Source organism: Hyla sarda, chromosome 4 (genome assembly GCF_029499605.1).
Source record: "Hyla sarda isolate aHylSar1 chromosome 4, aHylSar1.hap1, whole genome shotgun sequence".
Classification (NCBI taxonomy): Eukaryota; Metazoa; Chordata; class Amphibia; order Anura; family Hylidae; genus Hyla; species Hyla sarda.
In genome coordinates, this window is record NC_079192.1 from 293,546,661 (window position 1) to 293,562,849 (window position 16,189).

A 16,189-nucleotide genomic window follows, 5' to 3' on the forward strand; every position below is an offset into this window, starting at 1 on the left:
TTCCCAGTCAATGTAACAGAGTGAAAGTATCCTAAAGTAAATATTTATCACATTGAAGGACATGGATGGAATTCATTGTGGATTTGGTAACTGTGATGTTTTCAGAATGAGGTGGAAGAGAAGAATACCCTCTGTTTATTTAAGCTTTGCAGAGGAATGATATAAGATCTATGTCTGGGACAATCAGAAATGTCAACTTCATAGTAACCATGATCAAATGAGTCAGGCTTGGGTTTTATTGAACAAATTACCCAGCAAAGTTTGTAGGGAAAGCCTATTAAGGTTTCATTCACACAATGTTTGCGAGATCCGGCTGGGAAATTTTAAAACTGGGCGCTCCTGTATCCCAGCTGGACCAGCGCCAAATCTCATTTATTTAAATGCACTGACTGGAGTCAGATAGTGACTCCGGTTGGCTCATTTTTGCCTTGTATCTGGTTTTGTGGCTGGACTGAAAATTGTGGTACTGCTACGGTTTTCAGTCTGGCTACAAAACCGGATACTAGGCAAAAATGAGCCTGACTCTGGTCGACGCGTTTAAATGAATGAGTTTCAGCCCTGGTCCAGCTGGGATACAGGTGTGCCCAGTTTTAAAATTACCCAGCCATATCTCTCAAACGTGGGGGTAAATGCACCCTTATGTTTTAGTCATCCCACACACAGGTATACTTGTGGGTTAGCGTTTATGTGAATCTGCACATTCAGTTCAGGGTTACTCCTTTTGGATAAATCTTATCCCCTTTCCTTTTGTTAGATCACGGGGGTCATGCAGCTGGGGACTCGCGCGATCTCTGGGCCGGCCAGCAGCGGTTTCCGCTTTTGTTACGTCATGCCCCCCTCCATTCACGTCTCGTGGCAGCTTCCAGGATTGTTAAGTCACGTCCCCTCCATTCATGTTTATGGGTGGGGACGTGATGGCTAGTCCCCTCCCATAGACATGAATGGAGGGGGCGTGACGTCATGAACGCAGAAGACTTGCATCAACAGTCATAGGGCTCGAAGCGGAGTTCGCTCCGTGTGCAGAATGACTGGGTACCGATCCTTTTGGATAGGGGATAAGAGGTTTTCAGCGGAGTACCCCTTTCTAAAGAGATTTTTCAGTGCTTTTTTTTTGTTTGTTTGTTTTTTTGGCCTATACTTTTGGATACTGATGACCTATCCTATTAGTGAGGTTCTCCAGTACTCCAATCACCTACTGCTGATCAGCGAGCACTGTGGCCTCTTCACTACTTATGTAACGCTGTCCTATACATCATCTACCTGATTGCAGTTAGTCCCATTTTAAAGTGAGGCAGACAAGCTGTAATACAATCCTTACCAAAATAGAATTAACAGCTGGTAGGGGTTGACAGAGGATTGGGGTGAAGGGAATTGAACCCCCCCCCCCCCCCCCCCCCCCCCCCCCCACACACACACTTGGAAACTCCTGGCAACCATTTGTAACAAATAATTGCACAGATGCCTAATAATTATGACAAATATACACTAAATCTTTTGGTCCTTTTTGTGCTTTAATTCTGTATATATATTTTTTTCCCCTCTTCTTTAGTATCCAAATGAATTGAGAAGATATGAGTATGATCCTGACTTTGCAATTCGGGGTCTTCATTACGATGTTCATAAGGTGAGTATTTTACTGGCCCTCCAGTCTTGGAACCATAAACTTCTGTGTCAACCTGGAGCGAAAATATTTGGCTGGCATCTGTTACTTGTGCTGCAGCCTTTCAACTCAGTGCATGACTACACGTTACAGGAGGAATTTTATAGGCTTTAATCTGGCAGGTTTACTAATCTCACAGAAAACAGGCCAGTAGGCTCACAGGTTGGAGGTTCCCCACAAAGGGTCCTAATGAAAAAAATGGGGACTTGGCTGGGCACTTGTGTAGTGCAGTGTGAATGTAGCCTTATGTACTCAGCAGCAGCTCAGTAGAAATTATTCAAATATAACTTTACCTTACTACACCTTCCCCACTGGCAAGAATTATGGTGTATACCAGGCAAATGTTCTCTCCACTTTTCTGGAGAAAAAAATTGCAACTTAACCCCCTTAAGGACGCAGGGTTTTTCTGTCTTTTGCATTTTTATTTCTTCCTCATCACCTTCTAAAAATCATAACTTTCAATTTTGCACATAAAATTCCGTATGATTTATTTTTTGCGCCACCAATTCTACTTTGCAGTGACATTAGTCATTTTACCAAAATATCCACGGCGAAGCGGAAAGAAAATTCATTGTGCGACAAAATTGAAGAGAAAATTCAATTTTGTAACTTTTGGGGGCTTCCTTTTTCTATGCAGTGCATTTTTCAGTAATAAAATTACATCTTATCTTTATTCTGTAGGTCCATACGGTTAAAATGATACCCTACTTACCGTATATACTCGAGTATAAGCCGACCCGAGTATAAGCCGAGACCCCTAATTTCAACCCAAAATCCCAGGAAAAGTTATTGACTCGAGTATAAGCCTAGGGTGGGAAATACCTCATCCCCCCCTGTCATCATCCAGACCCGTCATTAACATCATCATCATCCCCTTGTCATCATCCCACACATCCCCCCCTTCATCATCCCCTTATCATCCCACACATCCCCCCTTCATCATCCCCTTGTCATCATCCCACACATCCCCCCTTCATCATCCCCTTGTCATCATCCCACACATCCCCCCTTCATCATCCCCTTATCATCCCACACATCCCCCCTTCATCATCCCCTTGTCATCATCCCACACATCCCCCCTTCATCATCCCCTTGTCATCCCGCACATCCCCCCCTTCATCATCGCCTTATCATCCCACACATCCCCCTTCATCATCCCCTTATCATCCCACACCCCCCCCCTTCATCATCCCCACCCCCCTTCATCATCCCCACACCCCCCCCTTCATCATCCTCTTCTCATCATTCGCCCTCAGTGGTCTTCAACCTGCGGACCTCCAGAGGTTTCAAAACTACAACTCCCAGCAAGCCCGGGCAGCCATCGGCTGTCCGGGCTTGCTGGGAGTTGTAGTTTTGAAACCTCCGGAGGTCCGCAGGTTGAAGACGACTGCGGCCTTCAACATCATCCAGCCCCCCTCTCACCCCCTTTAGTTCTGAGTACTCACCTCCGCTCGGCGCTGGTCCGGTCCTGCAGGGCTGTCCGGTGAGGAGGTGGTCCGGGCTGCTATCTTCACCGGGGGGCGCCTCTTCTCCGCGCTTCCGGCCCGGAATAGAGGCGTTGCCTTAACAATGACGCAGAAGTACGTTGGCAATGAACGCACCTCTGCGTCGTTGTCACGGCAACGTGACTATTCTGAGGCCGGGCCCGAAGCGCTTAGAAGAGGCCTCCCCGGTGAAGATAGCAGCCCGGAACCAGTATCCCACCGGACCACCTCCTCACCGGACAGTCCTGCAGGACCGGACCAGCGCCGAGCGGAGGTGAGTACTCAGAACTAAAGGGGGTGAGAGGGGGCTGGATGATGTTGAAGGCCGCAGTGGTCTTCAACCTGCGGACCTCCGGAGGTTTCAAAACTACAACTCCCAGCAAGCCCGGACAGCCGATGGCTGCCCGGGCTTGCTGGGAGTTGTAGTTTTGAAACCTCTGGAGGTCCGCAGGTTGAAGACCACTGCGGGTGGGGGAGTTCACTCGAGTATAAGCCGAGGGGGGTGTTTTCAGCACGAAAAATCGTGCTGAAAAACTCGGCCTATACTCGAGTATATACGGTATATAGGTCTGATTTTGTAAAATCATAACTACATGCAGGAAAATTTTAAGTTTTTAAAATTGTCCTCTTCTGACCCCTATAACTTTATTTTTCCGCGTACAGGTCGGAATGAGGGCTAATTTTTTGCACCATGATCTGAAATTTTTATCGGTATCCTTTTTATATTGATCAGACTTTTTGATTGCTTTTTATTTTATGAGATAAAAAGTGACCAAAAATACGCTATTTTGGACTTTGGATCTTTTTTGCGCATACGCCGTTGACCGTGCAGTATAATTAACTATATATTTTTATAGTTCGGACAGTTCTGCATGCGGCAATACCACATATTTGTATTTATTTATTTTTAAAGGAAAAAGGTGGTGGTGGGGGGTGATTTTTACTTTTATTAGGGAAGGTGTTAAATGATCTTTAACTTTTTTATATTTATATATATATATATATATATATATATATATATATATATATATATATATATATATATATATATATATATATATATATATATATATATATATATATAGTTGTACGGAGTGACCCCGCGTTTTATACCGGTCGTCCTTAAGATGTTAAATTTATATAAAAGGCTTTATATTTGAGCTTAACTTGACTGCTTTGTTTTCACATTTGGCTTCTATTCTCCTAGAAGTGTTCTTTCACCATGTGTCTTGCCACTTATTAATGCAACTATTTTATTCCTTTTTTTTTTTTTTTTTTATAAGGCTCTTTTAATGAAGATTGATTCCTTCCATTATATTCAGCTGGGAGCAGTGTATAGGTAAGTCAGACATTAACAGTGTTCATTTTGTGTTTGTACTTTTTAAACCTCTTAATATGGGACTCCGGTGGAAACAAGTAGAAAACAAATGTTTTCAAATCAGTTGGTGCCTGATTGTTAAACAGATTTGTAAATTACTTCTATTAAATCAAATTTTTTCCAGTACTTATTAGCTGCTGTATAAAACAGAGAAATTTGTGCTCTCGGCTGACACCTCTGTCCATGTCAGGAACTGTCCAGATTAGAAGCATATCCCTGTAGAAAAGATGTAGATTGCACTCGCCCACTAGTGAAGTTAAAACGTCTTCTTTATTGGAACATCGTTAAAACAAGCTGAAAGTAGGGGTAGAGAGTTGCGGTCAGCGTGAGCTGACTGACCGGCCGAGGCGAGGCAGCGCTCCTTTCGCGGTTCAACCCGCTTTCTCAAGCCTGCTACCAGTCACACCTGTTCGCCCATATGTACCTGGCGCAGCAGGTGACGTCACAGTCAGAAGGAAAAAAAGGTAAGATGGGAAGGGGAGGAAGGAAAAAAATGGAAGGGGAAGAATGGGGGAGTAGAAAGAGGTAAAGCTGGGAACGGATAAGGTAATATGGGAAGGGAAATACATATGCTAAAAATGATAAGAAAAAAATGTTATGCAAGACTACAAGGAACAAATTGTTAAACAAGAAAAACATTAAGCTCATTTCTTTAATTCCAGCCGAGCTTTCCTAATGCATTGGTCCGTGCAATCCAGGCTGCTTCGTATTTGCGGAGGGTATTAACCCTGTCGTGTCCTTTTTCTATCTTTTCTAGACCAATGAATTTGAGAGCAGATTGGTCCCCTTTATGTACAGTTCTCATGTGGTCGATCATTCTGCTCGCTCCTTTGCCTGTACTAATAGATCTTAGATGTTCGCGGTATCTTGTAAAAACGCATCTGATAGTTGGTCCAATATAGTGATGACCGCAGTCGCAATAAAGTGCATACACAACAAATTTAGATCTGCAGCAGATGAATTGTTTTATATGTGCTTCATAGCCTCCTGTTCTATGGAATGCATTTTTTTTTTTTTAGTTTGAGTGCAATCTGGGAAATTTCCACAAGGAAAATTCCCCATAAGCTGTATGTCCGTTAACCAGTTATTGTTCTTTTTTGTTTCTGGAGGTATAAAAGTACTGGAAACTAGGAATTTTTTTTATTGTTTTACTGCATTTAAATGCAATGATGGGTTTTATTTTTGTTTCAGGACCTATTTCTTGGTCTGCAGCTACAATATCCCAATATTTGTGAATGTTTTTTTTTTTTTTTTTTTTTATGTGGTCGGCCATAGGACTAAAATTTAATGAAAAAACAAACCAGTCTTTTTTATGCTTGTAGTTTTTTCTGAGTAGGTCGTGTCTTTTTTAATGTAACTTTTTTTTATTTTATTTTATTTTTTTACTTTTTCTAAGCTTTCTCTAAGGAGTTTATCAGGATACCCCCTCAAGGATAGTGGTTTTATTAGTTCTGCAGCTTTTTCTTCAAATACTTTCTCATTATTGTTGTTTGTGCGTAGACGTAATAGCTGGCCATAGGGTATGGCTCTTTTCACATGGAGAGGGTGGTAGCTGTCAAAGTGAAATAGCCTATTTGAAGATGTAGGTTTTTTGTAACTCTTGGTAAGAATTCCGCCTTCCACTTTTTTCTAATTCTACGTCCAAAAACTCCATTCGTGTATTGCTGAATTTTGATTTGAACGCCATGTTAACTTTATTTTCCGTATTAAGATAGGTGGTGAAATTGGAGAAGTCCTCTTCTGAGCCCTTCCATCCCAGAAAAATATCATTCATGTACGTGGAGATATGGCGGGCAAAAATATTTTTGCTGTTAAAAATCAGATCTTGATCTACGGCAGCTAAAAAGATGTTGGCAAAACTACATGCTACCGGTGTGCCCATTGCAGTTCCAGAGCATTGGGCATACCAGTCGTTACCGAACATGAAACAGTCATTTCCAAGAACCAGGTCGAGAGCTTCACAAACAAAATTTATGTATTCCTCAGTTTTTCCTGCAATTTTAAGGAATCTACTAACTGCCTCAATTCCTGCTGGCTGTGGTATTCTCGTGTAGAGACTCTCTACATCTATTCTAGCAAATGCAATCTCGGATGACCAGGTATGACTTTCAATCATTTGTAGGAAGGAGTGCGTGTCTTTCAAGTATGACGGTATCTCAACTAATAGGGGCGGAGCAACCCAATCCAGGTACTGGAAAGTGGCTCAGTACCCGCGATTATCAGCCTACCTGGTGGAGAGTCCACAGACTTATGAGTCTTCGGGAGAAAGTACCACTGCGGTGGTTTCGGATGAGGAGGGAGTAGTTTTCTGCATGTTTTTCAGATGGCATGCCTGATGAAATATGTTTTCTTAGGAAATTAATAAGTTTTTCTTGATTTTAGATGTAGGGTAAGTAAAGTAAAAGGTAAGTATACTCTGATATCTTTTAATTGGCGTTCTGCCTCTTTTAGATAGTAACTAACTGGCATGACCACAACATGATTCCCCTTATCCACTTTTTTTATTATTAGGTCACTTCTTGATTTTAACCATTTCATGGCTTTCAATTCTTTTTCTGACAAATTTTTGGGGGGTTTTGGATAGATAAGCGCTTTAATATCTTTTTGTACCATTTTGTTGAACAAGTCCAGACTGCTGCCTGTGGGCACAGGGGGTGAGAAGGTGGATTTTATGCCACCCAGGAAATTGCTGATTTCTATGTTATCTTCTGTATGATAAAGTGTGTTGGGGTTAGATTCCTCTAGGGTAGCTAAAGTTGTAATAGTGTCTATCTTCTTTTGAGAACGTGGAGCCCACAAAAAAAACCAGCGGGCCTATAGCTGAAGGAATCTCTCCTTCTTCTTCTTTAGGGTTGATTTGTGCCTTCTTTTCTCTCTCCTCCCATTTTTCCTTCCTCCCCTTCCCATCTTACCTTTTTTTCCTTCTGACCGTGACATCACCCGCCGCACCAGGTACATATATGGGCTCACAGGTGTGACTGGTAGCAGGCTTAAGAAAGCGTGCTGAACCGCGAAAGGAGCGCCGCCTCTCCTCGCCTCAGCCGGTCAGTCAGCTCACGCTGACCGCATCGCTCTACCCCTCCCTTCAGCTTGTTTTAACGATGTTCCAATAAAGATGTTTTAACTTCACTAGTGGGTGAGTGCAATCTACTTTTTTTTCTACTTGCATATTGCATTTACAAGGTCTGAACTTTTGATTAGCACCCCCCGAAGTACACGTATCCATCACCTCTGCGCTGTTCCACCCTCCACACCGTTTCTTTAACGCCTGACATCCCAGCTTTGGTGCCTGCCTTGTCTTTCTCAGCCTAAGTAATATCCCTATAGAAAACCTCTCCTACTCTGGACAATTCCTGACACGGACAGAGGTGTCGGCAGAGAGCACTATTGTCAGGCTGGAAAGAACTTTTCAATTATTATTTTTTTTCCCTCCACATCGTCATTATGACAGAACCACCATGAGATTATCCCCAGTAGCTCTAATAGGAACAGGAAACACAGAGGTTAAATAGGCCCCTTCCCATCCATCCCTTTTTGTTCCTAGGAGCTTACACTGAAAGGGAGGTGTTACCTCTGGTGGGCTGGTTTCTCCTCCGGACGGGGCTGCCAGGCAGTCGGGGTCTCGGTCTTGCCGGCATTTCCCTCCCCCTGTGCTGCACTGGATAATTCTTCCTTCAGGCTGCTGCCTCCTGGTCCCTTCCTCCTGCGGTGGTTTATGCGGCAGGTGGTTTGTTCTGGCCAATCGTGGTCCTCCTTGGAGCTCCCTGGCCGTTCCGGGCTCCATGCTGCCGAGGCACGTGCGTCTGTGCGTGCTCAGGCATTGGCTGGGGACCGGAAGTCCCCCCCCCCCCCCCCCCCCCCGGAACGCTGGAAAAACGTGGATTTGAACAGAGAGTATAAAGTGCTCCTCTGTTCCATTATGCATCCCTCTCAGTCATGGATGTGTCTGCTGCCCCCACTCTGCTCATCTGGAGCGCATCGGCTGTAACGTGAGTAGCTGGCCCTTTGGGGGGGTTCACTTTCTGTGCTGCTTTTTTCTTATGTATCACATGGTGGTTTCTTGGCAGTGGTTTCTTTGGGGTTAGCACCATATTGCTTTGCTCTATGCTGCTTTTCCCCCTATATTCTACTTTCTTCAAGTAGTATATCGTTTTATGGGTGTTCCTTTACCCTCTTAGGGAAACAAGGAGGCCTTGAAGAAATCAAAAGAAAGAGAATCCAAATCTAAGTCCAAAAAATGTGGAATCTGTGCTGTAGTATTACCGGATACCCATCCTAAACCTCTTTGCAAAGCCTGCACTGACAGAATTGTTTTCCAAGAATCCCCGTCCTTTACGGATGAGCTTCGTTCACTTATTAATGAGCAAGTACAATCTGCCATAGCTACTGCTTTGCCTAGTACTTCAGATCCGCTACTTTTGATATGCCTGTGGCTCCTCCTCCGCAAAAAAAATCACTTTTGGACTCAGACTAGGATTCTAATGAAGACTTAAATTCTGGTGTTACCTTTTCCTAAGAGGGTGAAATTCAGAATACTACTATTAAGAGAGAGGAAACAAATTTTTCTTCTGAAGATACAGGCATATTACTTACTGCCATAAGAAATGCCATGAATATTGTTGAAACTCCAGAACCTATGTCTGTTCAAGAGTGAATAGATTTTGAGGTTCATGATAGTATAAAATCTCTTATCACAGATGAATGGCAGACTCCGAAGAGGCGCTTGCAGATTCCTAAAGAGTTTCGCAACCGTTTCCCCCTTTGAACCTAATGAGGTTAATCTCCAAAAATGGATGTGCAACTTTTTAAGGTGGTAAAAAGTGCTGCACTCCCATTTGAGGATGCGGCTCAACGTAAAGACACCCTTGACTGCAAAATGGATGGTCTTCTAAAATAATCCTGGGAAGCCTCTTCGGCTTTAATCAACCCTAATATCGCAGCTACTACAGTAGCCAGGTCTCTTTCCGTTTTGACTAGAACAATTAGAGAGCCACTTGATTGATAAAACATCTAGAGAAAATATTTTATCTTCCATCCCAATGTTAAAGCTTGCCACAGCCTTTTTGGTAGATGCATTGATGGAATCCATTAGATTTGCAGCCAAAGCTACTGCCTTATCCAATTCTGCTAGAAGGGCCCTATGAGTTAAGAATTGGCAAGGGGGCGCTACTTCTAAGGTTAAAGGGGTATTCCGGGCAAAAACATTTTATCCCCTATCCAAAGGATAGAGGATAAGATGTCTAAACAAGCAAAAAGAAAAATAGCCAGAACAACGACCTAATACACAGGTGCACACTGCTATGGCAGATACAGAGTATACAAAAAAGAGGTTTGCAGCAGCACACATTGATCAAAAAATTTAGGCTTTCCAGGACTGGGGACATGACGTCACGCCCCCTCCATTCATGTCTATGGGAGGGGGCGTGACATCACGTCCCCAGTCCTGGGAAACCTGGAGGTTTCCGAAACACGAGATTCGGCACCCGCATAGAATGTGGGTGCTGCAGGAAGATTGCGTGGGGGGGTCACAGCAGCGGAACCCCCTGCGATCAGACATCTTATCCCCTATCCTTTGGATAAGGGATAAAATGTTTTTTTTTTTGCCCGGAATACCCCTTTAAGCTTTGTGCAGTCCCTTTTCAGGGTAATCAAGAAATTCTTTTTTTTCTGTCAGCTGCCTGTTCTGATTTTTGGCTCGGTTCTTGAAACAAAAAAAAAAAAAAAAAAAAAATTTCCTTTCCAGAAAAAACCTAAACAAAAAAAAATGTTCCTTTAAGAACAAAGAATATAAAGGGATAGTATGTATGGATGTATGTAATAAATTCTGCTCCTCAGTTCACAGTGAGGAATTTCCGCAGCCGGAATTCTGTCACTGAATTCCGTTCCGCATGAAGAATGAACATGTTCATTCTTCATGCGGAATTCATGTCGTAACTCCATAGAAGTCAATGTAAAAAATATATATAATATAAAATATAAAATATAATATATAATATAATGACGATCCGTCTTGGGGGATTAGCTCTGGGATCGTCCTTGACCACGCCACAGGATGCGTTTCTTCTCAATAAACCAGCAAACAAACGCTTATAATGCAAATCTAGCACCTTGCCAGTTTTATTAGACAGGTTGCAGGGTAAGAAATAAACAAAAAGCAGGAACAAACAAAATCCTAGACCGTCTGGTCACTGACTAGACAGATCAGCTTGTCCTGACTAACAACCGCTGAGCTTCCCTCAGCCGGTTAAACATATGTCCCCTGCAACCTTCTACTCACAATGTCACTCTCTTTGAGCCCCTCATAGCTCGGGCTGTGTACTCCTCAGCAGGCTCTGTCTCTTCCCTACAGCCCACATGCTGTCTCCTAGGAAGAGCCCCAACTATTCTGTCTCTTTTCCTTTTAAAACACACACTTTCCCTTCCTGATACCTCATTAATCAGGCCACAGGTGGAGCATTCTGCAGAGATAGCAAGGGAAATACACCCTTTCCTTGCCACACTGCCACTATATATATATATATATATATATATATATATATATATATATATATATATATATATATATATATATATATATATATATATATATATATATATATATATTTTTTAATAATTTTTTTTTTTTCAGGTCATCACACTTTCGCGCGGAATTCGCACAAATTTTTTTTTTTTTTTTTACAATGTCTCCTATGCCGCGCTCAACTCCGCACTGATTTCTGTGCGGAATTCCGCGCGGAAGAAAAACTGTAATTTATGAGCGGATTTGTTCAGCATAAATTCCTCGCACATATTTTTCAGTGTGAACGTACCCTTAGAGTCAATGACATCCTGTATACCAGCAGTACCGTGGGCATAAAGCCATTCGAGACCTCTGCAATTCCAAAAGTTTGGGACAGATCCCATCTGTCCTTAGAGAAGAGGTTGCAAATTCCTCATCAGGTAAAAGTCTCCTTAGCTTGGTGGCTGAAGAGAGAGGATCTATCTATCTGTGGGAATTCATTGGAATCTCTCCTGCTGTTACAGTGACGACAGATGCGAGTCGTTGGGGTCCTCACATCGAGCATCTTCTTCTTCTTCTTCAGGGCTCGAACCCAATGTCGCTCCTCCAACTTTCAGGAATTGAAAGCATTCTCTTTGGCATGAAGAGCTTCAGAAAAATTCTTAGAAAACCATCATGTGAAGGTATATTTGAACAATGTAACCACAGTGGCTATTCTCAATCACCAAGGGGGAACAAGACACCCCCCCCCTCCCCCCAAGAGACCTCTCCTCAAAGATTTTCATTTGGGCAGAGAAAAAATTATTTCCCATACAGCTGTTCATCTGAAGGATGTAGAAAATTAGGAAGCAGACTTCCTAAGCCAGAACCAAGTGGATCCTGGGGAATGGGAACTAAATTCTCAAGTCTTTCAGTCTCTAGCGAGAGTTTGGGGGATCTCTTTGCAATTTCTCTTGTTGGCAAAGTCCAGAACTTTTTCTCTCTCAATCCGAGAAAATCCTCTTTCAGTAGATGCTGTTCAACAAGTTTGGGACTTTTCCTCTCGCTTACACATTTACTCCTCTGCCTCTAAATCCTGAAGGCGCTTCAAAAGATCCAAGTGGAGAAACTTTGAGTGATTTTCATAGCCCCTTGGTAGCCTAAGAGAGGTTGGTTCAGTCTCCTGAATCTACTCTCTAACAGATCCTATCTGGCTTCCTCAGATGAAGACCTCTGTTACCAAGACCTACAAAACCTGCAGATAACAGCATGGCTCTTGAAAGGCAGATCCTACTAAAGAAAGGCCTTTCCAGCAAGGTGGTTAATAAATTACTAAAAAGTTAAAAAGGTTCTACCTCTTCTATATACCTAAGATACTGGAAAACATTTATTTCATGGTGTGGTCCTTCCCCACCGGACATTCTGAATCCAAACATTCCTAAGATACTGAACTTTCTTCAAGAAGGGTTCGAAAAAGGTCATTCTATCAGTACCTTTAAAAGTTCAGACAGCAGCTTAAGGGTGTTACTTTGATACCACTTTAGCTGAACAAAAATTTTAATCTAATCTCTAGATTAAAACCTAAAATATCTAACCTGACTGCCCCATGAGATTTACATTTTTAGTCCTTTCTCTCTTAACCAAACATCCCTTTTGAGCCTCTGTAAAATTATTGACCTTCAAAACTGCATTTAGTGGCCATCACCTCAGCAAGGAGAGTAGGAGAAATCCAGACTCTATCTATTGAAGAACCACATTGTATCATCCTGGATAATAGGATTATCTTCAAATTAAATCCAGCTTTTCTTCCAAAAGTGGTCGCTAATGTTCACAGGTCTCAGGATATTACATTGCCCTCTTTCTGCAATGATCCAAAAAATCTGAAGGAGGAAGTCTTACACAACCTTGATGTGAGAAGATGTGTTATCCATTATTTGTAAATTACTGAATCCTGGAGAAAGGATTCTAACCTTTTTGTTCAATTCCAAGGGCCCAATATGGGCAAAAAAAAGCTTAGAAAAATTCAATTTCTAGGTGGCTGAAGATGGCTGTTCCAGGAAGCTCGTAAATCTTCCGGCAAGCAAGTCCGTGGAGGTCCTCGTGCTCACTCAACTAGGGCGCTAGCTGTCTCCTGGGCCCGAAAAAGCTTCAGCCTCCATCGAACAGATTTGCAGAGCAGCATTGTGGTCATCTCTGCATAACTTCTTAAACCACTATAGGTTGAATGTGACAACTTCCTCAAGATCTCTTTCGGCCGGAAGATGTTGCAAGTTGTGGTCCCTCCCTAAAGTCACTTGTTTATCTGGTATGTCTCATGGTGGTGCTTTCATGATGACTGAAAAGATGGAATTATTACTTACCGATTAATTCATTTAATTATTCATTTTATTCATCTCATGGTGGTGCTGTCATAATAAATAGAGATGAGCACTAACTTCTCAGCTCAGCAGTTGATGACTTTAGCCTACCTAAATTAGTTCAGCTTTCAGGTGCTCCGGTGGGCTGGAGACTCTCTCCTAGGACTTTATCCACCTTTTCCAGTCCACCGGAGCACCTGAAAGCTGAACTCTATTATGCAGGCTAAAGTCCGCAAATGCCGAGCCGAGAAGTTCATGACGAATCGAATTACTGTAAGTTAGCTTATCTCTAATAATGAACTCGTGAAAAATGAATTATTGGTAAGTAATCAATTTTTTTCCACCGAAGTTCCCCTTTTAATGCTATAAGATGTTTGTAGCCATTGGAGGCTTCTGCAAAAAAGACTGTTCTTGACTTGTCCATCACAATGATCTTATGTAGATTAAATCTTAGATGCCACAGTCAATAGGAACTTTTGCATCTAAGGTGTTCGAGAGGGAGGAGACTTCCTTTTTCAACCCATTTATGGGATGCAAATGGGTTACCATGGTAGTCAGCTCTGCCAGGGGAACCTTCCTGTTAGGCCATGGCAGCAAGTTTGCATCGGTCTGTAAATTTTTGTACTTTTTATTTTTTCTCTTTTTGGGATTCTGTGGTCGGAACCATTATGTTTATTTTTTATGTGCTGCAAAGTGAAGTTAAATAAAAAAAAAAACAAAAGAGAAATGTGCTGCGAGTTGCATTGCTGAACCCCTATTACTTTTTCACAAGGACTGTATAAGGGCTTTTTATTAAAAAAATTTTTATGCTGCTCACCACACAGGACCATCAACCTTTTTTATTTTTGTAGTTTGGACATTTCCGCACGTGCCGATATTCAATATTTTTTGTTTGTTTTACTTATTGGCCCTCATTTACTATTCTAAACCCGACTTGTTTTGTCTGTTTTTTTTTTTTTTTTTTTTTTTTTTTGGCGCATCTTTGTCTGCGACATGTTGCAGACATCGTGCGCCAGTCTGCGACACGATGCGACATTTTTTTCCCGACGGACCCGATGTGGATTCTCCCAAACCCGAAAAAGGGGCGTAACCCGACATTTTTGAGCTTTCCCATGTATTTATAAAGGTTTCCAATCCGAATTTGTTGAATTGTTGTGGATTTTTTTTCCCGACAATTCAGAGGAGTTGGAAACCAAAACCAAGTAAATGAGGGCCATTATGTTAGGGAGGAGGGGTTTATTCACATTTATTGAAACTCAGGGCATGCTGGGTGTTGTAGTTGTGTACTATATAGAGACTTGTTAGGGCAGCAACCTCAACCTATGATTCGTCAGCTGTTGCAGAACTACAACTCCCAGCATGCTGGGAGCTGTAGGTGTGTAATATATAGAAATGTTAGGGCAGTGTGTCCATTTGCCTATGCTTAGTCATTTTTCTAATTATGGACCCTGCATTAATCTTCAGCGCTATTTTTGTGTGCGCTTTGTCTCACATTTGGTGAGCGCTGCACCTCAGGCAAAAAAAATTTTTCCTCCAGTTCAGCTGTTAACCCCTTAAGGACCAAGCTCATTTTGACCTTAAGGACCAGGCAATTTTTATTATTGCATTTTCGTTTTTTCCTCCTCGTCTTCTAAAAATCGTAACTCTTATATATTTTCATCCACAGACTAGTATGAGGTCTTGTTTTTTGCACGACCAGTTGTCCTGCATAATGACATCACTAATTTTACCATAAAATGTATGGCGCAACAAAAAAAATACTATATGTGTGGGGAAATAAAAAAAAAAAAAAAAAACCTCAATTTAGCAAATTTTGGAAGGTTTCGTTTTCACGCCATACAATTTACGGTAAAAATGACGTGTTCTTTATTCTGTGGGTCAATATGATTAAAATGATACTCATGATTATATACTTTTCTATTATTGTTGCGCTTAACTCCTTAAGGACTCAGGGTTTTTCCGTTTTTGCACTTTCGTTTTTTCCTCCTTTTAAAAAATCATAACCCTTTCAATTTTCCACCTAAAAATCCATATTATGGCTTATTTTTTGCGTCGCCAATTCTACTTTGCAGTGACATTAGTCATTTTACCCAAAAATGCACGGCGAAACGGGAAAAAAAATCATTGTGCGACAAAATCGAAGAAAAAACGCCATTTTGTCGCACTTCGGGAAAAAATCATAACTACATGCAGGAAAATGTATACGTTTAAAAATGTCATCTTCTGACCCCTATAACTTTTTTTTATTTTTACACGTACAGGGCGGTATGAGGACTCATTTTTTGCGCCGTGATCTGAAGTTTTTATCGGTATGATTTGTTTTGATCTGACTTTTTGATCACTTTTTATTAATTTTTTTAATGGTATAAAAAGTGACCAAAAATGCGCTTTTTTTGACTTTGGAATTTTTTTGTGCGTACGCCATTGACCGTGCGGTTTAATTAATGATATATTTTAATAGTTCGGACATTTACGCACGCGGCGATACCACATATGTATGTTTTTATTTTATTTTTTTACAACGGTTTTATTTTTTTTTATGGGAAAAGGGGGGTGATTCAAACTTTTATTAGGGAAGGGGTTAAATGACCTTTAACCCTTTTTTTTTTTTTTTTTTTTTTTTTTTTTTTTTTTTTTTTTTTTTTACATTTTCTTTGCAGTGTTATAGGTCCCATAGGGACCTTTAACACTGCACACACTGATCTTTTACACAGATCACAGGCGTGTATTAACACGCCTGTGATCAGTGTTATCGGCGCTTGACTGCTCCTGCCTGGATCGCAGGCACGGAGCAGTCATTCGCCGATCGGACACCGAGGAGGCAGGTAAGGG

General features: G+C 41.7%; 1 protein-coding gene across 1 annotated transcript in view; it reads left to right on the top strand.

The window, feature by feature from the left end:
- Positions 1-16,189, top strand: part of NT5DC3 (5'-nucleotidase domain containing 3) — a 62,524-nt gene that overhangs the window by 14,358 nt on the left and 31,977 nt on the right. The window contains exons 3-4 of the mRNA XM_056574535.1: positions 1,550-1,624; positions 4,428-4,483. Of these exons, the coding sequence (XP_056430510.1) occupies positions 1,550-1,624; positions 4,428-4,483 (131 nt within the window). The remainder of the gene's footprint in view (positions 1-1,549; positions 1,625-4,427; positions 4,484-16,189) is intronic.